This window comes from Tiliqua scincoides, chromosome 2 (assembly GCF_035046505.1).
Source record: "Tiliqua scincoides isolate rTilSci1 chromosome 2, rTilSci1.hap2, whole genome shotgun sequence".
NCBI classification, from domain to species: domain Eukaryota; kingdom Metazoa; phylum Chordata; class Lepidosauria; order Squamata; family Scincidae; genus Tiliqua; species Tiliqua scincoides.
This window is the reverse complement of record NC_089822.1, coordinates 181,447,745-181,474,183: the sequence shown is the minus strand read 5'-3', so window position 1 is coordinate 181,474,183 and position 26,439 is coordinate 181,447,745. Positions and strand designations below refer to the sequence as shown.

Here is a 26,439-nt window from a genome sequence, read left to right as displayed (position 1 = left end):
GGGATGTCAGCTGTTTGGGTATCAGGCAGGATTATCACTGTAGCTACTATGCAGTCGTGGTCTGAGTCTTTCTAAATGCATTTCAGAGATAATCTTTTTCTTGAAGATTAACGGATAAATTGTAGTTTGAAAAGGTAGTGTTAACCCATTCAGCACCCCTGTATTGTTACGCTTACTTTAGAGATTTCCAGTTACACCTGAGATCTTAGTATTGCCTCTTAAATATAATTATCTTACATCTGGCTTAGAAAGCTTTATGTTTTGTTTCTACTTGCATGTCTTGTTTAAATTCACCTTTTGAAATAAAGTTTTTAAAATGAGTTACAAGGTTATACTATACTTCATAAACAGTAGTGTGATAGATTGTACCATCGCTATTGATGAAGAATTTAACAAAATTGCTGTATATAAGTGAGAGATGTTTTCCTGATTTTATTTGCTTTAGGACCATCAAAAATTAACATTGATATTCCCTGCATGTGTGCCAGAATCAAATGTCAGAATTGAGGGAAATCTACAAATTATTAGCAGTGTTTTATTAGTTTGCCCTATACATTGTAATTACAATATTTGAAGGGAGCTGGACCATAATTTTCAGTTGGCTGGAAAGGCACTGGAATTACCCTGTTAAAACTTGGGGTTTCCCATTACACTCTCTGCATGCATGATTGCAGGATGGGAAGAATGGTGATTGTGATCTGCTCAAGTTTACAGCCACATACTACAGTTAAAGTAGCTATGACTTTTCTATCCAGTTTCCTAAGGCCGCAGTCGTAACCACCCTTCCAGCACTGAAATAATAACAGTACAACTCTGAGGTAAGGGAACAAAGATTCCCTTACCTTGAGGGAGGCCTCCATGACTACCCCCGACTGCAGGATGCAGCACATGCCCCACTGGCACAGCTATGCCAGTGCTGGAAGGTTGGTTAGGATTGAACCTAAATCATTTTCAGATGGACCTTTCTGTCTGAAAATAATTTAGGAATGATCTGTATTCAAGATGTTTAGCTCTGTGAGCACGTTTTGTAATAAAAATTACAAAACCATTTTGTAATAAAATGGCCATTTTGTAATTAAAATTGACTGGACTCAGTGATAGACTTGCTCCTATGAGTCAGAAGCTTAATTTTTGTTCTTGTAGTAGAGAGAATTATTGTTTTATGAATCGATTAAGTGCAAACTAAATTCTACTGTGCAGGTACTAGGGCATAGCTACCAAGTGGTGAAAGTTTTCATCATTAATTTATTTTAAAAGTACGATGACAAAAACTTACAGAAGCAAATATTTGTAACAATTGCAGGTATATTGGAAATAACTTGCCAAATATTTGTGTATTGACAATATTCTTATTTTGGTTTTATATCTGATGTTTTAACTTTAATCAGATACATTCTCATTCTTCTATATTGAGCTTGTTTGTTGCATTCATACTGATTTTAAAATAATTATCAACTGCTAGCTGCTAATCGATGGTGACACTGAAACATTAATCCATTCATTTTAATGCACACATGTAATTTCTGATAATGTATTCCTTAGTTCAGAAGCTCAGTGAATTGATACTTAAAACTCCAATAAGAAATCAAAGGATGCAGCCTACCAAGCAGTGCATGAAAGAATACACATCTGTGGACAATATATGATCTATATGACTAGATTCCAAAATACAGTTTACACATGTGTGATAGAACTGGGAGCTAGTGCACTTTGTTATCAGAGTGGGCCCTTGGCACAAGTGGTGGGAGAGTGTGAACATCATGTATTCTCCTTCCTACTTCCATGAAGAAGGATTAAACAAATCATGCATCTGTATAATCCCCCTTACATTCTGCCTGTTCACACTCCCATACCGTGCATTTAGATGGCCTATTCTGGTAAATGTTTTGGCTAGTCTTGAGTTTTTTGTGCAGTCTTTTCAGGAGGAATTCCAATTGTTCACGATATGCACTACTTTAAAATGGAATAGCAGGCTAGGGAGTTCCTGTTGTGCAGACTTCTGCAGTAGCACCAGCTGTTGAGATGGTTCCCTCACACATGTGTAAGCAACTTCTTTAAATTATGGCAAAAACTCTGACTGTGCAGAATCCTTAAGGAACTATTCTGTTTTCACTTTGATGGTTTTTGAATTACTAATGTGTTCCAAAATGTTCAAAGAAATTTCATTCAAAATGGCAGCGAATTAGAAACACTCAAATGTAGAATGTAGTACCCTTTGCAAAAATCTAATTTTGAATGTATTAAAATAGTTTTTGACATCACGGTAAGTCTGTTTCTGCTTTTAAAAAAGTTACAAGCATTTGAAAATCCATGCAACTTTTCATTTGTTCCCCTTTTCTTCATTTTTCTTCTGTTTTAAAAATATAGATCAAAATGGACTTCTTTGAACTCTTGTCTAATCACCACTTGGACAGTCAGTCTCGCTGGAGCAAAGTGAAGGACAAAGTAGAGACTGACCCCCGCTACAAAGCTGTGGATAGCTCTTCACAAAGGGAGGATCTTTTCAAGCAGTACATTGAAAAAATAGCCAAAGTATGTGTACTGACAAAACAGTATTTTCTGAGTATTTCAGTGTTGGAGCCATTGATATATTTTTGCAGAAATATTTACTACAGAATTCTGTTTTATTTCTAACCAGATTCTTGATTGGTGATTGTAATTGCCTGAGTTGTCAGAGTGCTACCTTTATCTCATTGTTTTTGGTCTTTAATGTGGAAAGACAACTTTGGATTCTGAAAGTATCAAACAATATAATATAACAAGTCTGGGTGCATGAGTAAAAAATGAAAGTCTGCTACTATTACAAGTCTTGTCTAAGTGTCTTGTAATAGTCACATATTTTATCTATTTATTGGACTTGCATCCCATGAATGAATGAAAGATCTTCATTGTTTTGAACCGTCTTTCCAATCCTGCTTTGCTACAAAAGGCATGTTTTACAAGCTGATGTAAAACTTCATTCCTGTTAGACACTTGAACAGCTCATTTGAAGAACACCCTTCAAGCAGTCATTCATAAACACACAGGATGGCAGCACCACAATTTACCTAATGTATAACCCTCCTTTAAGTCCATTGCATCAGTAATGTTGCTTACAACCAATGCAAGATATAGGAAAACAATGGATTGTATCTTAATTTTTTATTCGTCCTGAAACAACATTGAAACCACATAGATCCATTACAACAGTGCAGCTTTCCTTAGCCACTCATCTGGTTGCCCCTGGCAATCTCAAACTTGTGTCAATGCATGGCTGTAGCAGAGCCTACCTCTTCTCTTTTTATTTTTTGTTTAACCTTTTCCACCATGCCCTTGTGAAAAGCTTTGAAGGGCTGATAGTGACCCCTGTGGTCTATAAAGTGATTTTTTTAAAAAGTTGGAAGCCCCATCAGGAACAACATCATCAACACTTGAAGTACTGATAAAGCTGCCACTGCCAACAAAGGTTTGGCCAAAGAAGTGCTGAAAAGTGAAGAACTTCACTACTGCCTCATTCAAGGATAAGAGCCCTTCCCCTCCAAAGGCAACCAAGAATTTTTGTAGATTTGGGAAGCTTAATGCTACCTTAATGAACAAGGTTTTGCCATTCACCTAAATGCTACGCACACTCACTAACACTACAGTTTTGCCTTTGGACACCAGCCTAGCTTCATGGGGTTAGCTCACTTAAGTAGCAGAACTAGTGAAGTTCTTTTTATGTTTTGTAAACCATGTTGTGAGCTTCTTTTGTTTGAAAAGCAGTATATACAAGGGAGCCCCTATATCCATGGATTGGGTCTGTGTCGCCTCTGGAGGGTCATCTGAGCCCAGCAGAGGCCGCAGACATCCCTGAGGGCTTCTCCAAGCCTCCTAATGCCTTATAAGGCATTAAAAAGTCACTTCCAGTTTTTTTTCAAAAACCTGGAAGTCACATGGTTTTCACTCTAAGGCTCAGTCTGAACCAGGCAGAGGCTGTGGACGGATACCCGCAGACTCTGCTGTGCTCAGACGACCCTCTGGAAGCAAGGGGAGCAGAGCTCACATCATTTGCTCACATCATTTGCTCACATCCATGATTTTACTTTACCGCAGGGGGTTCCGGAACGAAACCCCTGGCATGCCGGTAAATATTTGCAGTGATAATATTGGAATGATATTTTCTTAGCCAAACAGTTTTCTGAGCAGCTAAAGAGTGTTTTATAGTAGTCCATACGTGAAACTGGAAGTGGCAATATGTTGCATTGATCTCTAGGGCAGAGGTGTCAAACCTGTTTCATTCAGCAGGCCAAATAGCAATCAGTGTGCCTATTGAGGACTAAAAGTGATATGATTAAGCAGGGAGTTAATTATTCGCATGGGTTCCATTCCAAGCACTCACCTGGATAACAAAAAACTCACTATAGCAAATCAATTTAAAAAACAAAGTTTCTTTGCTCCAGTGATTGAAAAATAGCCTTGCTGACCTTTTGACTTTTAAGAGTCATTAAGAAGACAATCCATCAGCACTTCACTCAGCCCCTCCCTTCACCAATGCAAAATGATCACCTTTCTTTCAGGTGCTGGGGGAAGGGAGGGGTCCGCAGGAGAGAGAAGGATTGATGGATTGTTAGCCTGCTGCCTTCTCTCTCATTAAGGAGGCTGTTGTTAAAGGACTGTTCATTTTTAAAACTGGTTTTAAAGGGATGCATTTTTCCCCTTCTCCAGGGATCAGCACATTCTTTCTCATTTGCAGGGGCCATTCGTATTGAGTCAAATCTGTATATGTGTGTCCATAGGGCAAAAAGGCGGGATATAAATTAATAAAATAATAATAATAAATAAAAAATCCATGTATATATAGGCTGGACCTGTATGTTTTTCTTTTCCAGTTCACTCCTTATTATGAGGCTCAGCTTGCATAAGTGTCATTCAGAAACATTATTTTGATTTGTAAATGTAATTGATGGTTTGGAATTGTATGAATTCTATCCTCCTCCAACCTGAGCTACAATTCCTAATGATTGCATTAGCTGTGTGTATGGCAGTTATCAATTTGTAATCATGAGCAGCCCAATCCTGAGCTGCGTGGAACATGGGGCTACCACGGCGCTGAAAATGGCTGCTGCGGCATCCTCAGCACAAACAGGCAGCTGCTGGTGGCTCCTCAGAGGAAGGGGATGTTCGTCCCCTTCCTCAGGGTAAGGGAAGTAGCCCCACAATGGGGTTACTCAATTCTATGGCAACCCTTGGATCGCAGTAGGATCAAGAGCCTCCATGTCAGGTGGCGGATCCGACATGGAGACTTAGAATCCAGTGGAGCAGAGCTCTGCCAGTCCCACCTCCCGCCCCACTCCCTCCTCCTGGCATGCCTCCTCCCCACCCTTCCTCTGCCTCCCCCTGTCCTGGAATACCACCTCCACTCACCGCTGCTCATTGGTCTGCATGACTGCCAAGCTGCAGAGCACCAGTGATCCACCGGCACGATGGGTTGCAAACATGCTTTATGGCACATTTGTGACACTCACCACAGGTGGAGCAAACTCAGGATTGGGCTCTTATTTCAACTAGCCTTAGAGATGTGTATGGTTCCCAAGCCATAGGCTGGGATTTAAAGAGCTTCTTTAGTTTTGTCCAAGGGCTTGGGTCTGCCCAGTGTGTAATTATAGCCTTTATCTTTGTACAGCAGATCTTCTGCTATATCAGCAACTGTTTTTTAGAGTCTCCTAAGTTTTAGAAGTAATTTACTATGTGACATGGAGGGCTGCTGTTCATGAAACACAAACCTACCTTGAGTGTGTAGATTTCATCCTGGGCATAGTTTGTTTACCACTTCAAATATAAGCAAAGATCAGCTATTGTAACGTTGTAGGTAGTCATTCTTTCATTTTTTCAGTTCATGAAGGAGCATCTTTAGTTTGTGCAAATCTAATACGCATGACCCCTGAGAACTCTGATGACTGTGTACAAAATATAGAAATAATTGGAAAAAAGTTTAAAAGTTGAAATCCTTACACAGGTAATATATTACAGAATCTCTTCTATTTAAGTAGTTTTACATTTTAGGTATGCATGCTCCACCCTGCTTAATTAGTATCATTCTTGTATTCATTTTGTATTTAATATTTGTAGTTGTCAAGCTGCTCAAAATGAAATGTGTACTTCTCTTTCAGAATGTGGACTCTGAAAAAGAAAAGGAACTGGAAAGACAGGCCCGCATTGAGGCAAGCCTACGTGAACGAGAGAGAGAAGTTCAGAAAGCTCGTTCTGAACAGACTAAGGAGATTGACAGAGAACGAGAACAGCACAAGCGAGAAGAGGCTATCCAGAATTTCAAAGCTCTCTTGTCTGATATGGTGAGGCTCCTGTGTTTTAATATTAACCACAGCACACATCCACTTCTATTACAGGAAAGATATAAAATAGTTTAATATCTGAAGTTCTGTGTCTTACATGTTTGGACATCAATTACTGTCCTAGAGCCCTATGTTTTGAGTACAGAGCTCATTACAGAGAACTTGTATACAGTGGTGCCTGGCATAACGAATGCCTCGCACACTGAAAAACTCGCAGAACGAAAGCGTTTTGCGATTTTTGGTGACTCGCACAACGAATTTTTATGAACCGTGCTTCGCAAGATGAATTTTTTTTGTTTTGGTTTGGTTTGTTTTAAGGGGGGGATCTTCATGCCAGTTTATGCTCACATTCACCCTAAGGAAGGGGGAGGATCGTCATGCCAGTTTATGCTCATGTTCACCCTAAGGAAGGATGATGAGTTCTTGGGGTTTCCTCGCGCAGCAGCGGGTCAGTCAGCATCCCTCCCTCCCTCTCACACACACACTTACGCTCTCTTCACCACCCCTCACTCACTCACAGGACCAGGCTCATGTGTGCCTGCCAGGGGTTGCACGTTCTTGCTCCCGCCCATTTTTGTGCCCCCCCGCAAGCCTGGAACATCACAGCCTTCTCTCTCCCCAAGCCTGGAGCATCGCAGCCTCTCTCCCCCCAAGCCTGGAGCATTGCAGCCTCTCTCTCTCCCCCCCCCCCCGCAAGCCTGGAGCATCACAGCCTCTCTTTCCCCCCATCCCAAGCCTGGAGCATCACAACTTCTCTGCAACACAAACACTTTCCCCCCTCTCTCACACACACGGGCTGCCCCCTTCTCTTACACACACAGATGCTCTGCCCCCCCCCACACTCACACAGCAGGGGAGGGGTGCCTTCACTCACCTCATCCAGCATCTGAATGTAAGCCCCCCCAGCAACCTGCCATCGCAGCCTCCCCCCCCCCGCAAGCCTGATCCCATTCACGCTAATAAGGGGGGATCTTCATGCCAGTTTACGATCCCGTTCACCCTAATAAGGGGGGATCTTCATGTCGGTTTATGATCCCATCCACCCTAGTAAGGGGAGGATCTTCATGTCAGTTTATGATCCCGTCCACCCTCTTCAAACTCCCCACTCAGCATCCCCCCCATCGCTCATTCACCCTCTCACTGCCCCATTTCCTTCACGTTTCCCCCCGTGATCACGGCAAAAGCAAGCAATTGAGTGCAGCTGCTCTGTCCTCCTCCCCAGCTTAGAGCACAATCCTGTGCGTGTCTCCTCAGAAGTAAGTCCCATTGTGCTTGCTCCCAGGAAAGTGTGCACAGGATTACAGGCTTCAAGCTCCCCACTCAGCATCCCCCCCCCCCGTTTTTGAAATCCTCTGTACAGTATGTATGCCTTTAAAGAGCACTTAATAAACACTTTGTAAACCAAATTTGACTTTGTTCTGACTTTTCTTGCCCATAGGAACGCATTAATTAAATTTCAGTGCATTCCTATGGGAAAACGCGCTTCGCAAAACGAAAAACTCGCATAATGAAAGGACTCACGGAACGGATTAATTTCATTATGCGAGGCACCACTGTATATGAATGCATTGTATTTTGGAGGCCAATATGAATGATAGTATTTGTTTAGCTGTGTAAACAGCTTTGGGAAACTACTTTTTGTTGAAAAAAGATATTATAAATATTTTTAATAATAATTTGTGAGTCAAATTTCTTATGCTAGATCTTGTTGATGTATGAATGTGTCTAGTCCAGTTGTTCCCAAACTGGTGGGTTGTGACCCACCAGGGGAACTGGAAATTGGCAGCAACACTATCACTATGATCACGCTGCTTCCAGCCAAGGGTTTTTCCACTTACCTGGGGGGACTCTGTGGCTTTTCAGAGGGTTTGGGGAGCCTGCGGTCCCTCTCTTCAGTACTCCCTGAAGCTTGGAAATTTTGTGAATAGGGGAAAAAAAAACATCCCAAAACATGATGGTTATACAAAATTATTATTATACAAAATTTTCAAGCCTCCACAAATTTCCAGGTCAACACAAAGATTTATAGGGTTCCCAAAGTCTGTGAAGGACTTTGGGAACCACTGGTCTAGACTCACAAATACCAAGAATGGAGATAGAACAATATTGTTCTATTGAGTAGCAAAAGATTTCCATACTGCTGTCCCAGATGATTTTGCACCATGAAAAAAAAACAAAGTTAGTAATCTAAATCAGGGGTGTCAAACTTGTTTCATTCAGCAAGCCAAAGTTAGCATTCATGGCATCTTCTGGGAACCAGAAGTGATGTCATTAAGTGATGACCAGAAATAAGCCCTTGGTTTTCACCTAGGAACTAGTTAACTGCAAATGACAGAAAAGATGCAAATCTTGATCAGTCGTAAAGTGGCTACAATATAGCAACTTGTCAATGCCTCAGAGAAGGCAAATGCTGCTCTGATGTATGATCCAACAACATCCCTTATGGTTAGGCAAATTTATTTCTCAGTGAGTTAACAATATAGCAGTGCTTTTTAAAGTATCAGCTGTGATGGTCCAGCAGTTCTTTTCCAATGTGTCTGGGACTGGCTCAGTTCTCACCTTGTCTCTCACTGTCATGGATCCGTCCCAATCTACCTCCCGCTAAGGAGGCCAGAACAGTTGTCATACGGGCTTGGGATGGAGCCTTGGCTTTCGTGTTTGCATTTTGCTCCAATGTGTACACCTCTGGCTTTCTCATCTCTTTGCTGAACCAGTTGTCTCTGTAGTCCTCTCTTTTCTGTGCCAGATCTTTCCATTCTCTCTTCCCCTATGTCATTCTCACCCCCTACTCCTTCCCAATATCTTCTGCTGGCTTCTTTTGATCTCCCCTATGCCATTCTCCTTCGTCCTGGGTTATGTTCCTACTACTCCACTCTCCTTCTCCTTGGCTCACTTTGCAATATGCAGACACTTTTTTCATTTCTTCAAATGTTTTTGCAAACATGAGAATTTGAAATATTGCTTTAAAAAAACAGGTTTCTGGAAATCTGCTAAGTCAGGGGTGCTCACACTTTTTTGGCTCGAGAGCTACTTTGAAACCCGGCAAGGCCTGGAGATCTACCAGAGTTTTTTTTACAATGTTCGCGCCATCATAACATATAACATTTATGTGTACAATGTATGTTGGTGTACCTTGAGCCCCACTGAGTATAACAGGACTTACTCCTGAGTAGACATGCCTAGGATTAGGCTGTGAGGCTGCAATCCTAGCCACACTTACCTGGGAGTAAGCCCCATTGAGTACAATGGGCCTTACTCCCGGCATTTCCTCCCAGAGGCACCTGAAGTGGGGAGGGGTCGGCACTCCGCGATCTACTCATTTTGCCTCATTTGTACTCAAAAAGCTCCAATTCTGCTTCTCTTGTACCTTAGGAATTATTATTATGAGTACAGTGTAGCAGTTTAAGAGAATGAGCATAGAACCAGAAATCCCCAGTTTGAACTGTTGTTTCCACTCTGTGGCCTTGTATTGCTATTATTAATTTATGAGGATATGTTAATTTCACTTACCCTTGATATAATTTAAATATGTATTGTCATATTTTAAAAATGGCTGGTAAAACACTAGTCTCTCTACCCAAGTCAGCAATTTCTTGAGGACTGTAGTACTAAAAGGCTCTGCTGATTTGTCAACAGTAATGTTTCCATGAAACTCTTGGTCTTTTATGAACATCTTTTCTGATGGCGCATCCCAAGAAGAAGGAAGCACCAACTTTGAGATGTTTTCCATTAATGTTGTTGTAATGCTTCTGTAAAGGCTTTCAGGATTCAGAGGCATGCTTACATATGCAGAAGGTACTTCTGCGCACCTGAAGTTACCCTCCATTTTCTCTTTATGTCCTTCTTCCTGTTGCATCCCACATTATTTCAAAGGGTCCCCTGATTTCCAACCATTTTTCAAAGTCCAGGCAGGGATCCACTCCTGCATTTTAGGATCCAAATTATAGCGTTCCTGCATCTTTGACCAAATGCACACTTATAGATGAAATTCTTGATGAAAGTTAAACAAATGCTTTGAGTTTTTGTTTTTGTAAATGTTATTGATGGCTACTTAAAGCTTTTCGTGTATTAGGTGCGATCTTCAGATGTGTCATGGTCTGATACTAGAAGGACACTCCGTAAAGATCATCGGTGGGAATCGGGTTCTCTTCTGGAAAGAGAAGAAAAGGAGAAACTATTTAATGAACATATTGAGGCGCTTACAAAGAAGAAGAAGGAGCATTTCCGACAACTTCTGGATGAAACATCATCGGTAAAGGAGAAGCTTCCCTCCCATGCCTTTTGATTTCATCCTTTGTCTGATTCCTTACTTGTTTCTGGATTTACATTCATAATCATTTAAAAAATGATTTTTTGAGGTGAAATTTGATATCTTCTACTATCAAATTTTCTATTTTCCAGTGTGGTCTTCCTAGCAAAAACTTTGTAATTAAAAATACATGTTTGCTTCCCTAATAAATTAATCTTGCTGTTCATACAATCATGCTCGCAGTTTTGCTCTGAGTTCTAGAACTGAGACCGCAAGGAAGAAGAGTTATGTGAGCATTTTTGCATCTACCAGAAAGCACTCCCTGAAGATTTTTAGAATACAGCACAAAGGTGTTCATTGCTAGGAGAAGAAACATCTCCCAATTGTAAAGGGACATTTCCCTGTCTTAAATTTTTCCCTATCTTGCCATGCTAGAGTTTCATTTCAGTTAAGTGCAACAAAACAAGATGGGTAGTTATCCCTTTGCCAAAGCAGCATGGTGACTCAGCCGTGGTGCCTCCCCTACCTGGTTTAAATTGAGTATGAAACATTGGATTTGTTCCTCTAAGAGACATCTTTGTGAAGCTTAATATGATTGACTGAGAAGCACCAAGATGTCATAACATCATCTATAACAGAGGTTTCTGTTGTGATGCCCCAGCCAGAGAAGCCCTGCTTCCTTAAGGAGCAGAATGATAGAGCAGGCAGCAACATGATCACTACAGTCACATCACTGCCAGGGGCCAAATGGTTTTTTAAACTTACTTGAGGCAGCACTGGTCTCCTTGAGGGTCTGGGAAGCTTGAAGACCCTTCTTCAAGGCTCCCCAAGCCTTCAGACTGCTGAAAATAATAAAAAAAAAACTGGAAGTGGCCATTTTTTGTACTTTTTTCAGCAGTCTGGAGGCTTGGGGAGCTCAAATCCCATTTTCCTTGACTCCTTTTTTCAACTTCTCCTTAACTGTTAAAATTATGAATATGAATTTTGTTATGTAGCAGGTACTAGTTCAGGTTTAATCTTTTCTGGATAAATGTCAATACTTGCGTATGTATTCAGTGTCGTATACTGATCTGCTTTTTACTGAGTTAAATATTTCATATTTGAATTGCTTGAAACACCATGTAAATTACCTGAGTTTCTCAACTTCTAAAATCTATGGACAACAACTTCTGAAATTTAAGGACAACAAAAACAGCTACAATACTGTTACTTAACTCATGGAGCCTATCCTTTCATAATTTCTCCCCTGAGGAGAAGGGAGACCTGTAAGTGGATCTGAGCTTAACTAACTGCAGATCAGGATGATTACTGTATTTGAGGTAAGAAGAGAATTGTTTTTACTCTGTTGTTAAACTCTTGTTCTAAAAAGTTTAACAATAGAGTAGAAACAATTCACTTCTTACCTCAAATACAGTGATCATCCTGATCTGTAGTTAGTTAAGCTCAGATCCACTTACAGGTCTCCCTTCTCCTCAGGGGAGAAATTATGAAAGGATAGGCTCCATGAGTTAAGTAACAGTACTGTAGCTGGTTTTGTTGTCCTTAGATTTCAGTCCCATCTGCACATTTCCTGGATAATCTACCATCTCTGTAGTAGCCTCTCTGTTTGCTTGTTTTTTTGCATAAGCTACCTTGGTTAGATCAGGACTCATATAAACTTGGTCCAATTAAGTTGCAAATATCTTGAGGTATCACTGTGTGTTTGCAATTCATATTCCAGTCTTTAAAATTTCTATTTGTCTGTTTTGAAAGATTACTTTAACATCAACATGGAAAGAAGTAAAGAAAATCATAAAAGAAGATCCCAGGTGCATTAAATTCTCTTCCAGTGACAGGGTAAGAAGGCTTGTGGTGGTCATTTTAGGCTAACTTTGTGATATTAACACCAGATGGGTCTGTCCATCTATTTGCTCTTTGATACAATAAGGTTATGCAGCATCTAACAGAAATTGATGTAATGTTGTGATGATGATATTTTCAAATTTGCTTATTTTTGTGCAGAAAAAACAAAGGGAGTTTGAAGAGTACATCAGAGATAAATACATTACAGCCAAAGCAGATTTCAGAACACTTTTGAAAGAGACCAAATTTATAACTTACAGGTAGGTATCCAGTTATATCACAGGGATTAAAAGAAGTTAAATTCTGTTTTCTGTCATTTTTGATACTTTATTCCCAATATCCATTTAATATTCTTAGTTTAAGTGCTTTTGCAGATTTTTAAATGGGGACAAATTCTAGTTCGCCACCTGTATTGCCAAGCTGGAAATTATGGGTGTGTCTGTTTTTTGGAGACATTTGTTCAAGAACATTCCTTTTGGATATATCCTGGATAAATTTCAGATTGCCTGAACTAACATCAGAATGAGGACCAAATTAACATTTTAATTATACCAACATGTATAGATGTACAGTGGGTCCTTGTGTCCCCAGGAGGTTGGTTCCACAACCCCCCATCTGCAGATATTTCAGGGGGCCAAGGTCACAGTGCCGCAATAACTTACCTGGAGGCTGTGTTGGGCCCTCTGGAGGTTGCACCAGCCTCCTCAAAAAGCCTCCAGGTCATGACCAGAAGACACTGTTTGCGTCAGCAACATCTGGGAGGTGTTCTGAGGCATGGGGAGGCTGCAAGTGACCAGAAGTTGCCAACATAAACCGGAAGTGGCTTTTGGTCACATCTGGAAGGCCTTCCGAGGCACTGGGTCAGCATCTGCAATGTTCAAATCTGTAGATGCCAAGCCCACAGATAAGGAGGACCCACTGTAGGTCTGTTGTACTTAATAATATTAGAAGGAAAAAACAAGTACTGTAATTCTTCTAAGTGTAAACAGGCTGATTGTTAGAGAGCAATTCCAAGAATGTGCAACACTGTCTTACAGGTTCTAGGAGCAAGATGAACTAACTGATAAGGTTAATTTGATCCTAATAGGTTGCCTGTCTTTCTTTCAAATTAGTATTTTTGTGAAGTATCGAGTTGTGATTATCTTCACTGAAACCAAAGACTCTCTCAAATGGATGTGATGATCACATGAATGTCTCAATTAGGCTGGGCTACAACTGGGAGATTGGCATTCATTTTCTACAGGTGTTCTTCAACTACAGTGTTTAATTTGAAATGTGCTCATTTATCTCATTTTACATTGTTGTAGTTTAACTTAGTGCAGCCCTTGAGACTGAAGTCTTCTGTTTACCTGCAGAACAGATACAGCACAGGCAGTGGCAGTGCAAGATTTTTTACACTCACGCATTCCTGCCATTGTGCCTCACCCCTGACCTGAAGGGGCATCTCTATAGGTGAGAGGATAGCCCAGTCTCTGTGTCCTTTTGAGCATTTGGCCTATCTGATTTCAATGTCAAGAGAGATTTATTTGGTGGGTGGAATTGTTACTGGGACACCTATCTGCTAGTAGCATCACCAAAGCATGTATATAGTATTTAAGCATCTGCATAATGGCAATTTTTGATTTAATTTCAGGTCCAAAAAGTTGATTCAGGAATCTGACCAGCACCTGAAGGATATCGAAAAGATATTGCAGAATGACAAACGTTATCTGGTACTTGACTGTGTACCAGAGGAGAGACGCAAACTCATCGTGTCCTATGTAGATGACTTAGATCGCAGAGGTCCCCCTCCACCTCCCACAGCTTCAGAGCCTACAAGGCGAACAACAAAATAAAGTGCTCTTGAACAAGAATATCTGTTAAGTCGAGAAGCTTGCATGAGCCATCTGTCAGGTTTAATCCATTTACATTACCGTGAACCTATTGCAGAACCATCCAAGAAGCAGAGAGAAAAGCAGCATTTGTGAACATAAAGCAGTCTCTGTACAGAGGGAACATTCGCATTAATGATGCTTTTTCTCTTTGTGGCATGACCGACAAATATTCTAACCATGCAGCTATTTCCAGTGATTTTTAGATCCTAGAAAAATGCGATATCTGTGTATAAGGTGTGAATGTTGGTAGCATTTGGAGGCATTCTTCTCAGCAGTGTTATGTGTGAAAGCCTTGGGATTATTGATATTTGTGGTTTGATGTTAAAAACAGCAAAAATACCACAGATGTCCTAAATGGGAGAGCCAAGGTCAGGCACTCTGATGATTAAACTATTGACTGCTGAAGGCCACAGAAAGATTATGCCCCTTCATGAACCTTGAAACTATAGGGCCTAATTCTCTCCTCATGTGTGGCCTTTCCTGTATAAATCAGGACTAATTCCATTAATGTCAGATCCAGCATGAGAGGAGAATGAACTTTGCAGAGACCAAATTGAATAAACACCATTTGATCTTGTTCGCAGCCCTGTTTTGATTCTCTCCCCATCCACTCCCCCTGTTCAATTATAGGCACAATCAAGTTGGTTTGTCAAGTAGCCTCATAATACTCTTGCTGTAAATTGGAGATGTGCAGAAAAAACGTTTTTTTCCCCAGGATAGCACGGTTGTACGAATACACTGCTATTTACCATAAAGTGATCTCTGCCAACTTCGAAATTAGACTATGGATTTCCCTTCCGGGTATTTCTTGTAAACTATATTCCTGTTTTGAATGTTAAACTTGTGTTTCTAAAGTTTTAATTTTGAAATGTTGGGATTGTTCAGTTTATGTATTTGAACGACAATAAACCAACCCTTTTTATATATGGATTGTACATGGATAGTAATTGTTATATTCTGAAGGTGTGTTTATTTTGTGAGTCTAACTTGTTTTGAAATCACACAAACAGGCATAAGACTGTGGGAAGATAAGCTACACATGCAAAATAGTTTATCAGAACATGTATTTGGCCTCAAAGGTCAGATAACTGCAAGATGAGACCACAATACCAATCTTTAAAAATAGAATGTTTTGTCTTTACAGATATTAAGGAATAATTGCTTTTTTAAAGGACTGCTAATAATTTCTTTACAGTTCCTTTCTGTTTAATTGTGTCTCCAGACATTTTGTTTAGGATTACTTATCACATGTGTAGAAGTTGTTGGGATTTGTTTGTGGTTTTGTATTTGTATATTTGCTGAACTATATGTTTGGCTGGCTGGCTGGCTCACTTGGAGGCATGATCACTTGAATCTGAAGAAAAGTAAAAGACTAACTTGTTCCAAATTATAATGCTATGGACTCTGGGCAGCTCATAACATTTGATTGGAAGCCTTCATTGGAAGTAAGTCAACAATTTAGACTTAAGAACTGTTCTCTTTCCTTTTTTCTGCCCCCCCCCTTTTCTCTGAATACAAGAACAACCTAAAAAGCAACTCTTAGCAAATCCTGAATAAAATACTATAGTAACATTTTCTATATTTCTTTGTTGTGTGCCCATTTTCAAACATTTTGCCTGAATTAGCTATTTATACAACTTGCATGTAGATAAGTTATGTGAGCCATATTTATCAAATCTGCCAAATGAATCATCCTTTGTGCAGTTTCCTAAGTACTGAGCTGTATACTATACTGGTACTGGTGATCAGATTCCAGAATAGTAATCTGGTTTGGGGTGCTGTTTATACAGTGCTATTGTGCTTCACAACATGGAGCTTATTGTCACTATAGGCTTAATGTTATAAAATCACATCTTGAGGGAGAGAAACAAGAGAATAGGAATTGTTTTCATGGTTACAAAATATTTGGCTGAACAATGCATTTCAAGATGTAACAGGATCAAGTTGCATGCCGGCTGCCTAAGCCTCATCAAAGCACAAGTAGTTATAATCCAACCCGATGCCACAAAGGTACAGGCTTATCAGTGAAAGATACATTCCATATATTTGATTTTTGAGTACAGTGTTGTATGTGCAGACATATTGAAACATGAGCTGCTGTGGAGCATATTTAAGCTAGCTTTTAAACAAGTGGTTGTTCGGGATGGCAACATTTTTAGGGACATAAAACAAGCAGCACAAGAGCAGAAATCTGCATCTTGGGACCCTTTCCAGTGTCCCAGAAAGTGCTGGATACAATTCTAATTGTTCCAGAAGCGTTTATGCTAGAAAAGTTCCATCTAAAACAAAAGCACAAATGGCACCAATAATTACATGGTCTCAGTAATAACTGTTTCTTTTTGAGTATCTATTTCTGTTCAGGTAGATAAGATAAGATAAACCTTCATTTCAAGTGCAGTTTCACTGAAGCACATAGAATGTAACTAAATGGGACTAAATTCCATCACTTACAAAAATAATTTGCTAGTGAATTTTGCCTGTTACATGTTTTTCGGTAGCTCTGGAATGTATTTTGAAAGTGGATACTGCATTTCTGACATTGGAAAAAGACTACTTCTGCTCTGCTTATTAATGTTTACTATTTCCAGAGCTGTAAAGTATAGCAGAAAAAAAATCACAGTGTTTCAGGGACTCGATAGATTTTGTGTGATTGAACTCACATCCTTTACTAAAAATTATGAAACAAGGGAATCCTTTAATCAAGAAGTGCAGTTTATCTCGTACATAAAATCGAAGGCAGCAATCCTATACATTTTCATGGGAGTAAGTCCCATTAAATTCAGTAGAGTTTACTTCTAAGTAGACATATAGGCTTGCACTGTAAATGATGTAGCTCTGCAGAAACTTTTATTTATTATTTTTCCCATTTTTATACCGCCCTTCCTCCAAAGAGCTCAGGGTGGTGTACACAGCTGCTCCCCTCCTTGTCCACACAACAACCTTGTGAGGTAGGTGAGGCTGAGAGAAAGTGACTGGCCCAAGGTCACCCAGGAAGCTTCGTGGCTGAGGGGGGATTTGAACCTGGATGTTCCAGGTCTGAGTCCACCTCCCAAACCACCACCACCCTGGCTCTCCATTGTGTAACTTCCATTGTGTAACAAAGTGGAATCCTTATGAATTTAATGTGGTGGAAATGACTATTTCCATTTTATAGCAAATTACTTCATCCTCATTCTAGTATAAAAGTGAGCCTTACTGCCAGCTGCAAATATTCTATAGATTTCCAAATGAGCAGAATGCATTTTAAGTGAGGAACGGAAAATTTCTATACATTTAGCTTTGAACACTATAGCTATAATATAAACTGCTTCTATCATTCCTTTAGGCTTCAATCTTGTACACACTTTCCTGGGAGCAAGCCCCACTGAACACAGTGAGCCTTTCTTCTGAGTAGAGATGCCTAGGATAAGACTGCTAATACAGCAAAAGGCTGATCAATTACCAGAAAATTGTGGTCCACTTTTTCTTAAAGCATGTTTAATATGTATCAGTGTAGTAATGACAGGAACACCTAGAAAGTGTACTCTTTCATTTAGTAAAAGAAGCAAATTACACTTTTACTCTGCATCTTTTTTGCAGTGAACAGAACTCATTCAGAACAGTAATTTTTCATCTGAAACATGCATACGCAATCTGCATTACAAATAAGCTCAAAGCCCTTTTACTTTATAGTCAGACCATGCATTTTCTGTTCACTTATTGCAGCAGAACTATTTACAAATTAATCTGTTGTAGTCTTTCTGATATATCTAGCTTAAATCCTCTTGAAAGTGTAGAACATGAATTTTAAATAAGGATATATAGTAAAATTTTAGAGTAAAATGGTTGAAACACTTAATTGACTGGTATATTTGTAAATAACATTAATTTTGAAGACGTCGCCAAGTCCAAAACATTGCTAAGTCCTAAAGTCCCAAACAGATACAAAGGTGAAACTAAACATAACATTGTTTTACATGTCTCACATACCAGTTCAGCATTACCCTAATTAAGCAACAACATTTAATTGTTGTTTGCCTCTTCAACTTTCTAATGGCTTCAGTTTTGTTGATCACAACCTACTGTCTCTTGTCCATTGTGTTCCCAAGGAATGGGGTCATTGTCGTGAACATCAGGAACTGCTTCTCTCTCATGCCAAAATTGCTCAACATCTGGCAAAATGGGCATCTCTTTCTTTATTTCCATGCTTTCTGAAGTATTGGGGACAGAGGGGGACTCCTTCTCTTGAATAGGTGATGCTTGTTCTGGGGAAGGTGCAGAATCTGGGACTTCCTCTGAGTTATCAGCTGCTGTTTCCTCCTGATCTTCAGAAGTAGGCAATGTCCTTTTCAGCGTAAGCCTTTTCCATAAGCCTTTGAAACCCTCTCTGAATTCTTCTGACATAAGAACAAAGATAAGAGGATTGGCTGAAGAGATAGCAAACATGAGGACTTGGGTAGTGGCCATGAACCCTTGTGGGGGAGCAGGCCCATCCTTTTTCAGGTGCCAGAGCCACAACCAAGATATCCAGTCAGGCAGCCACATCACTGCAGAGGTGACAGTTACACTCAGGAGCATCACAGTGAGGCATCTAGATCTGATCTGATTCCTCAGATTTTGAGTTTTGGTTCCCCTCCGCTGGCATCTTCCATAAGCTCTCCAGAAATAAAAGAAAGCAAAGGTGAGGGGTGCACAAAATACCAGCAGGGGATAGAGCTTGACAAAGACTGACATAAACTCATGAGCATGGAGTGGAATAATCATGATGCACAATGCAGAGCCTACCTCTGGCTCCCAAAGGCTGCTGAAGAACCACAAGGGCAGTGGGATTCCCAAGGCCACCAGCCAAATCACCAACAGCACGGTGCAGATGGTATGCCACTTAATGTCCACTTGTTTTGCTGGGTTATTTGCATACATGAAGCAAGTCTTTGCTATCACAGCAATGGTCAAGCTCTTGGAAGTCATGCAAGCATGTCGGAACCAGTCAGAGGTTTTGCAAAGAAACCAGCCTAGATACCAGACTCCCTTGGAGTAAGCAGCTGCCCTGAAGGGCACAACAAAGAGGATGAGGAGCAGATCAGCCAGGCTGAGGTTGAGGATCAATGAGTGGATCATGGAAGGTTTCCCCTTCCTTGAGTTGTACAGTAGGATTCCAATTACGCACACATTCCCTGCAAAACCAGCAAGGCAGATCACCCCCAAGAAGGCTGGGATCACCACCTTCCACTCCTTGGAATCTTGAGGTTCGAAGCCTCCTGCGTAATGGAGTGGTTGAGCCAGAGAGCTGTTCATGGTGCTGAAGGCAGAATTTCTCCCCGTCTTTTGTACCGGGACCCCGTCAGTGGAATTCAGTCCCTCCTTGCTTTGTTGTGTTTCTTTTTAAACCCTCTTCAGCGAAGGCAAAACTATCACTCCGTTTGTAACACAAAACCTCGGTGCGAAGCCTCTGTATGCTACATGTGAATCCAGCCAGACCCTCATTGCTATATACCTGCTACTGCTTTGATTGACAGTCCCCCAGTGAGAGCACATAGCCTGCTGCTTATTAGCAAGTCTAATAGCCAACATAGCAGCACCATAGGGTTAATTAAAATGATTTTGTTTCCAGAAATGAAGTGAAACTTAAAAATACTATGCCTAATTCCCAGCTTTAAAAAAATCAGTAATTTGGAAGTAATCAAGCTTTGGACATTCATTTATTAGGGGGCACTGCAGGACTGGATTAGTCTGAGCAAAACTCAAAGGCTAAATGAACTCTAATCATGTAAAAAAAAATATGTAGAAATGGCAGAACCCCATGCCAGGTGCTGCAGGTGCAAACTTCATTTTGGCTTTGCAGAAAATTGCCTCTGCAGTCGAGATTTAATAACAGGGTGATGTCATTGCACAAACTCTTTAATGAAGGCATTTGTCAACATTGACTCAGAGGTATAGTTAGCCCCATCTCACTTTAGTGGGGAATGCTTTTACTGCATTTCTTGTTGTTGTGTGTGAAAAGTTTGAACCCAGGGGGAGAAAGGGGGCTATTATTGAAAGCTGTTGAGATTACTCGGCTCATTTAATGGAATGTAGTCTTGCATTGTTCTCGATGGAAACATTCATAGGTGCTGGGGCAGGCTGGTTGGCTTCTTTAGGAATAGCTGACTTAATGATAGAATGTCTCTTTGGATTTTAAGCACTATATTGTTATAATAATGTGATATCATTGCAGGTGTAATGTTTAAGCACTTTTATATTGTGTTTTGAGAGTGCCACACAGTCTATGAATGTTGGCTTAGTATTTACAAAAGTGCCATAAAACGGTGAGTAGTCCTGACCTCATATAGCAAAATATCCCCTTCTGTAGTGCTATGCTCTTTTTTTCTGGCCCGTAACTGATATATTGCCATTATGCAACACCATCTTCATGGCTACAACAGAGATACCAAGAAGCCTACTCAAGGCCCAATCCTATCCAACTTTCCAGCACTGATGCAACTATGCCAATGGGGCATGTGCTGCATCCTTCAGTAGAACAGTCATGGAAGCCTCCTCAAGGTAAGGGAACACGTGTCCTTTTACCTGGGGGCAGCATTGCAGCTACATTGGAGCTGGAAAGTTGGATAGGATTGGGCCCTAAGTAACTGAATTCTGGCTATGTGGACCTAGATTCTTCGACATTATTCATTAGCAGCTAAGTTTATTTGTATATCAAAGTACTAACTCCTAGCATTTGTTAAAGTTGAGGTGGAAAGAATTGTATGAATGCCAAAATAAGAGAGAGTCGTATGATCATTCTCTTCTGTGCTATAATTTAAGTAAATTTCTAAAGCTGCCTTGAGATTTGCCACCAGAGCCTTTCTTCGTCTCCAGAACAGATTGGTGGTATGAGGTGACAGGCAGCCCAATCCTGAGCTGCCCAGCACTGGAGCTGCAGCAGTGCCAAAAATGGCTGCCGCCACATCTAGCACACCCCAGGCAGCCGCTACCACCTCCTCAGGAGAAGCGAATAGCCCCACAATGGGGCTACTTGATTATACAACAACTCAAGGATCGGCGTAAAATTTAGAGCCTCCGTGTTAGGCTGTCTAACACGGAGGCTCAGGATTTGGTGAAGCAAAGTTCCACTGGTCCCATCTCACTTCCGCCCCACTTCCTCCCCCCAGAACACCTCCTCTCTGTGCCCTCCCTCCCCCTCCTCCCACACCAGAACACCTCCCCCCACTCCCCCACCTACCTCTCTGCTGCTTGGTGTTCCACGCGACGACCAAGCAACAGCTCCAGTGCTCCCCCAGCATTAGCCTAATGCTGGTCTAGCACCAGTGCTAGGGCCTGCAAACATGCCTTATGGTACATTTGTGACAGTGCGCACTGGCAATAAACCAGCGCACACTCGTTAGGATTGGGCCCTAAAGCTGCAGGCAGGTACAAGATGACAGGAACCTTGTGGCATATGCAGAGGAACTTTCAACTACTGACCTGAGGCCTAGTGTCGAGTGGTAGTACACATTTGATGACACAAGGCATGAGATTTGCCAGAAAATTGAATACAGATCCAAGCACCCCATCCCTTTGCGCTGATGGAAGTGGTGATGTCGGCAGCAGCAATTTAGTTGCTGTTGCTCATACTTATCCTAGGCAATATGTTTAGCTCCTTCACTTCTACTAAGAGCTAACATGGAGTGTCGTACAGAACAACAAAGTGAGGCTTTGATCATGCCTGTAAAATGGACATGCCTGCAGCTGCTATTTTAATCAGGCTGTCGATGCTGCAATGCCTGCTATTCCCACCTGTGTTGGGAACAGCAAAAGGAAGGATTTTATTCCCCCCACTTCTGATCCAAGGAATAAAGTGAAGTGGATTGTCTGTTTGTTATGCACTCTGCTCTCCAGCTGGTATTACAAATGAGCTACTTTTTAAAATGACAAGGGACATTATTCTCACTGCAACACATTAGTGCATATGCAATTTATTTCTTGTTCATATTTGTGTGCAATATTTTGGCTGAAGCTGAAGGCTGATCTTAGTGTGTGGATAATGATAACATCAGAGAGCTTGTGAGGTTATAGATCAAATTCTCAGGCACTTGCCTGGTTTGCTGCTATTTGTCAGTAAACAGGTGTTCATTAGTGAAACACATTCTATCTAGTATCTATTTGTTCATTAATATATGCAGATTATAAATTCCAGTGATGGGTGACTTTTCATTCTAGGGAGTTATTAAAAAAGGCACCGAGTGATTAAGGACACAATCGTATTCTGTGCTGAAACAGGCAAGCCAAGAGGCTTGTGCTGTATCCAGAGCAGGATAGGTGCCCAAAGTGACTCAGGGGGAAACTTTTCCCCTTACCTCCAGGTAAGCCACCCTGGGCCCTATGGGTTTCCTTGGACTTGCACCACCTCCTAAGGTGGCACAAGTCCAAGGAGAGTGGAGCAGCTTGAAACCACTCCAAACTCCCCAGGAACAGGGATTGGGATCTGGCATAACTGCCAGATCCGAGCCCCACCTCCTGCTCCCCACACACCCACCCCAGGGCTGCCCACTGCCCACCTTCCCTCCCCCTGCCCCAGAACACCTCCCTCTTGCCAAGCTCAGCCAATGGAAGACTCTGCTGGCATGGAGGCTTATTCCAGCCTCTGCACGCCAGCCTAGGCAACTCACGAGGAGGTGCAAACATGCCTTATGGCACATTTGCAACCCTCCTGGGCTGGTGCAAGGGACTGACGCCAGCCCAAGTGCAGCTCAGGATTGCACTGCACATTGATGACCTGTTGCTTGTACTCAAGTCACACCAAATGTGGTGTGGTGAAGCTGTGTATTTATTCTCCCTTATGTCCCTGAGAGGTTTGGTGCTGGGGTACTTGTTTCCCTTCCCCTTTTCTTTTCTGGGAAGCCCTTGTGTGTTCTGTTGTGGAGTTTCTTTCTGTAGAAAGCTTCAAGAAGGTGTGTTGGCTTTAAATGGAAGGGGAAAGGTAGAGAATTAGTGTGATGCAATTAGAAGGTGAGACAGTTCTCAGCTGGAGGATAAATGTACAGGAAGGCAGTATGCTTGGTCTGCTGTTCTGGATAGTGAGAGGAGAGGGTTTAGAAAGAAAGTGCTTCTGGTGGTGAGCCAAGGCGCGGGGGAACTTGCCATCTGTAGAACCTGTCAGGTTTTAAGGTTTGTCTTTTGCCAGTCTTTCTATAAACCTGTTGTGTTGGTTGCTTTTGAGAGAGTGTGAATGGATTTTATATTGTGCAACCGTTTGATGTCTGTGCATTTTGTGTTTTAACTTGCAAACATAGCTTTATTCTGCCAGTTCAGTTGTGCTAATTAAGTCTGTTGTCTCCCTGTTCCTTATGGTATTAAACTTCTATTTGTTTTGCTTTCTTTTGCTTTGAGAATCGGTGGGGATGATAACTCCATTTTTGTCAGCTTTATTATAGTGGCAACATTATAAAAGATCTTAAAGGGCTCTGCCCAGGGAGCCTCTCTAGAGATTCTAAAAGACCTGGGCTGGTGGCAGTGGGGTTCTAGCAAGTTTTTTTTCCATACTCAGCCATGGCATATGGTTTGCGTGGTATCAGTTGAAAGGTACTGTTGCTACCAAGTGCAATGGCATATCAGAAATTGGTTGTGGTATCATAAATCTTTTTAAAAAGTCGGTATTGCTGAGTTCAAAATGCAATGGCTACAATGACTACTACACTTGAGCAACAGTGCTGTTTTTTTCCCAGACATCTTTTTTTTTTCCTCCCTGTAGTTGCTGGACAAGACTAGATTACATTTTCAGGTTTATGACAATGCCCAAAATGTTCCAGAACTCAATTTTGAATCAATGATAGAGGTACGGATGTGGGTTTCTCCACATTTGATCATTACAAAGTCTGTAAAATCAGTGCAACTTGTTTGGTCGGTATGACGTTAAGCATCGATCATCTGCCTTGCGTGAGGGGTGTAATATGACCAGTTTTCAGAAACATCCAACTAGAAACGACTGGATTATGACAGTTCTATAACTTTCTTTAAATCAAATGTGTCTCGACCTTCCCTTCTCAGAGTAAAACTATTGAGTTCAGCGGGCCCTCCATATCCACAGGGGATCCGTTCCAGGACCTCCCATGGATACAGAATTCCATAAATAAATAAATCCGTGGCTGGAGGGCCTCCGGTTGCATCTTGGGAAGTGTTCTGAGGTTTGAGAAGACTGCAACTGGAAGCCACTGGTGTGAACTGGAAGGGGCTATCATAATTACGACAGGAACAGGCTGTGCTACTGCAGTGGTTGTATAGGCTCTAAACAATATACACTACACTAGCACCTCTTCTGGGACAAAGTAGAAAGTGTGATTTCCCTCCCTCCAGTGTTTTCATAACAAATATGATGAATGTAGAGTTGAAAATTGTACAAACATCATCTACAGCTCTTGCTGTGCTTGTCTAGCAGTTCTCACAATGTATCCCAGCATAATTTAAAAAACTCTAGAATAGTGTTTCTCAAACTGTGGGTTGGGATGCACTAGGTGGGTCGTGAGCCAATTTCAGGTGGTCCGCATTCATTTTAATATTTTATTTTTAATATAACAGGCTTGATGCTACCATGGTATGTGACTGCATGTGGGGAAATGTTACAGACCTGTATTTTTAACAAGCTACTATGTGTATTCTTTTAACAATGTTAGTAAATGGGACTTAATCCTGGGTAAGTGTGGGTAGGACTGCAGCCTAGGACTGTTAAAATGTTTCCTGCTTGATGATGTCACTTCCGGTCATGACATCACTTCTGGTGGGTCCTGACAGATTCTCATTCTAAAAAGTGGGTCCCAGTGCTAAATGTATGAGAACCACTGCTCTAAAGAGTTTTTAACATTTCTTATTTCTCATGGCTGCTTGGATCAAATCACAGCTTCAGGACCTTCTAGAACTCAAATTAGGGAGAAGGCTCTCTTGACCCTCCAGCAACTAGAGGTGTAACTCTCAAGTACCAAGGTGTAGAACAAGCACCTTCCTGATCAGTTTCCTTGTGAAGGCTCTGAATCAAACAGCCCAGGAGCCTTTTTGGCAGACTGTTCCCCCTTCAGTGAGCTCCAAAACTCAATTTTTAAAGTGTTTTTTTTTTCTCATGTAGTTTTTTGATATCTTAAATGACAGCCTTTATTTTCTTTTTGGGGTGGTGACAGAATTTTCCCTTTCAAGAATGCAGCAAAGTTCATTTTGACTGAAGTCCAAAATCGGTACAGCTACCCTTAGAAATGAACTAGACATTTCCCGTTGACTACTGCAGGCTTTCACATTATGTGACTAGAAAAGAGAGAGATTGTTGTGCCCTCCTTTGTTGACCTGGTCCCCTGTTGTCTGTCACTGCCTGCCGCTCTACTTTCCCCGGAGTGAGCAATAAATGATTATGAAATACTTCCATGTGAAGACTTCTGTCCATTCCAGAAGCTTCCATCTGTCAAGGTTAAGTGCATACAATACCAAAGGATATTACGATGCCTTCTGAGGAAAAAGCAGCACAGGACAGAGGCAGTCCTATGAATATAAATCAGTCTTATTGCAGAGAATATTTTTTTTTAAAAGATGATTTTCTTGTCTGATGTGACTGACAAGAAGTAATGCAACAGAATGTTAGCCAAAATATCTGCTCATATATAGTGTGTGGCCCATTGTGTTGAAAACTGGTTTTCTTTTTCCCTGAGAAAACTGGATTCTGGTTACTGCAGATACTTTTGAAAAGTAGGTGGCCCTTTCTGTACCATTGCCCCCACCCCATCCAGCTCTAGTCCTGCACCACAAGTGGGGGAATTTTTTAAAAAAGATGTTTTTGATGTGGGGCTCCATTGGTTCATAATGCTTCTGTTGTCATTTGTTTCAGGCCTGAGTTGACCCAGCACTACTGTTGCAGGGCCCATTCAAAGAGTTCCCATTGGTGTTAGAGTCCCCCATTTGCTTTCATTCATTCATACAAAAATAGTACTTTTTTTTTTTTTTACTGTTCTTTTCATTGTCGCTTGTGGCTGGAATGGCAGAGCTGCCAATGCACAGCTGCCTCACAGAATGTCAGAGTTGGGAGGAAACACAAAGGCCATCTAGTCCAATTCCCTGTTCAGTACAGGCATCTTTCCACAGCTTTGCAGTAGGGTGGAACATGTGGCCTGAGTTGTGAGGTGGACAAGTTTTCTAGCAATCATGACATGAACACATTCTGATCTATGCAGTG

At 41.2% G+C, this 26,439-nt stretch overlaps 2 protein-coding genes across 6 annotated transcripts in view; one reads left to right on the top strand and one right to left on the bottom strand.

The window, feature by feature from the left end:
• TCERG1 (transcription elongation regulator 1) overlaps positions 1 to 15,813 on the top strand; it is a 61,399-nt gene extending 45,586 nt beyond the window's left edge. For all 5 annotated transcript variants that reach the window (XM_066613716.1, XM_066613715.1, XM_066613717.1 and 2 more), the window contains 6 exons: positions 2,368 to 2,532; positions 6,129 to 6,311; positions 10,384 to 10,563; positions 12,313 to 12,396; positions 12,562 to 12,662; positions 14,036 to 15,813. In XM_066613716.1, coding sequence (XP_066469813.1) covers positions 2,368 to 2,532; positions 6,129 to 6,311; positions 10,384 to 10,563; positions 12,313 to 12,396; positions 12,562 to 12,662; positions 14,036 to 14,237 — 915 coding nt within the window. In that variant the 3' untranslated portion in view covers positions 14,238 to 15,813. The remainder of the gene's footprint in view (positions 1 to 2,367; positions 2,533 to 6,128; positions 6,312 to 10,383; positions 10,564 to 12,312; positions 12,397 to 12,561; positions 12,663 to 14,035) is intronic.
• Positions 15,814 to 18,314: 2,501 nt separating this feature from the next.
• On the bottom strand, positions 18,315 to 19,550 carry GPR151 (G protein-coupled receptor 151). Its single transcript, XM_066612918.1, has one exon. It carries the CDS (start codon positions 19,548 to 19,550, stop codon positions 18,315 to 18,317), a length of 1,236 nt encoding a protein of 411 aa, XP_066469015.1.
• Positions 19,551 to 26,439: the final 6,889 nt, after the last annotated feature.

Coding starts and splice junctions, on each gene's coding strand:
- GPR151 (XM_066612918.1), bottom strand. CDS start 19,550: ATGAACAGCTCTCTGGCTCAACCACTCCATTACGCAGGAGGCTTCGAA.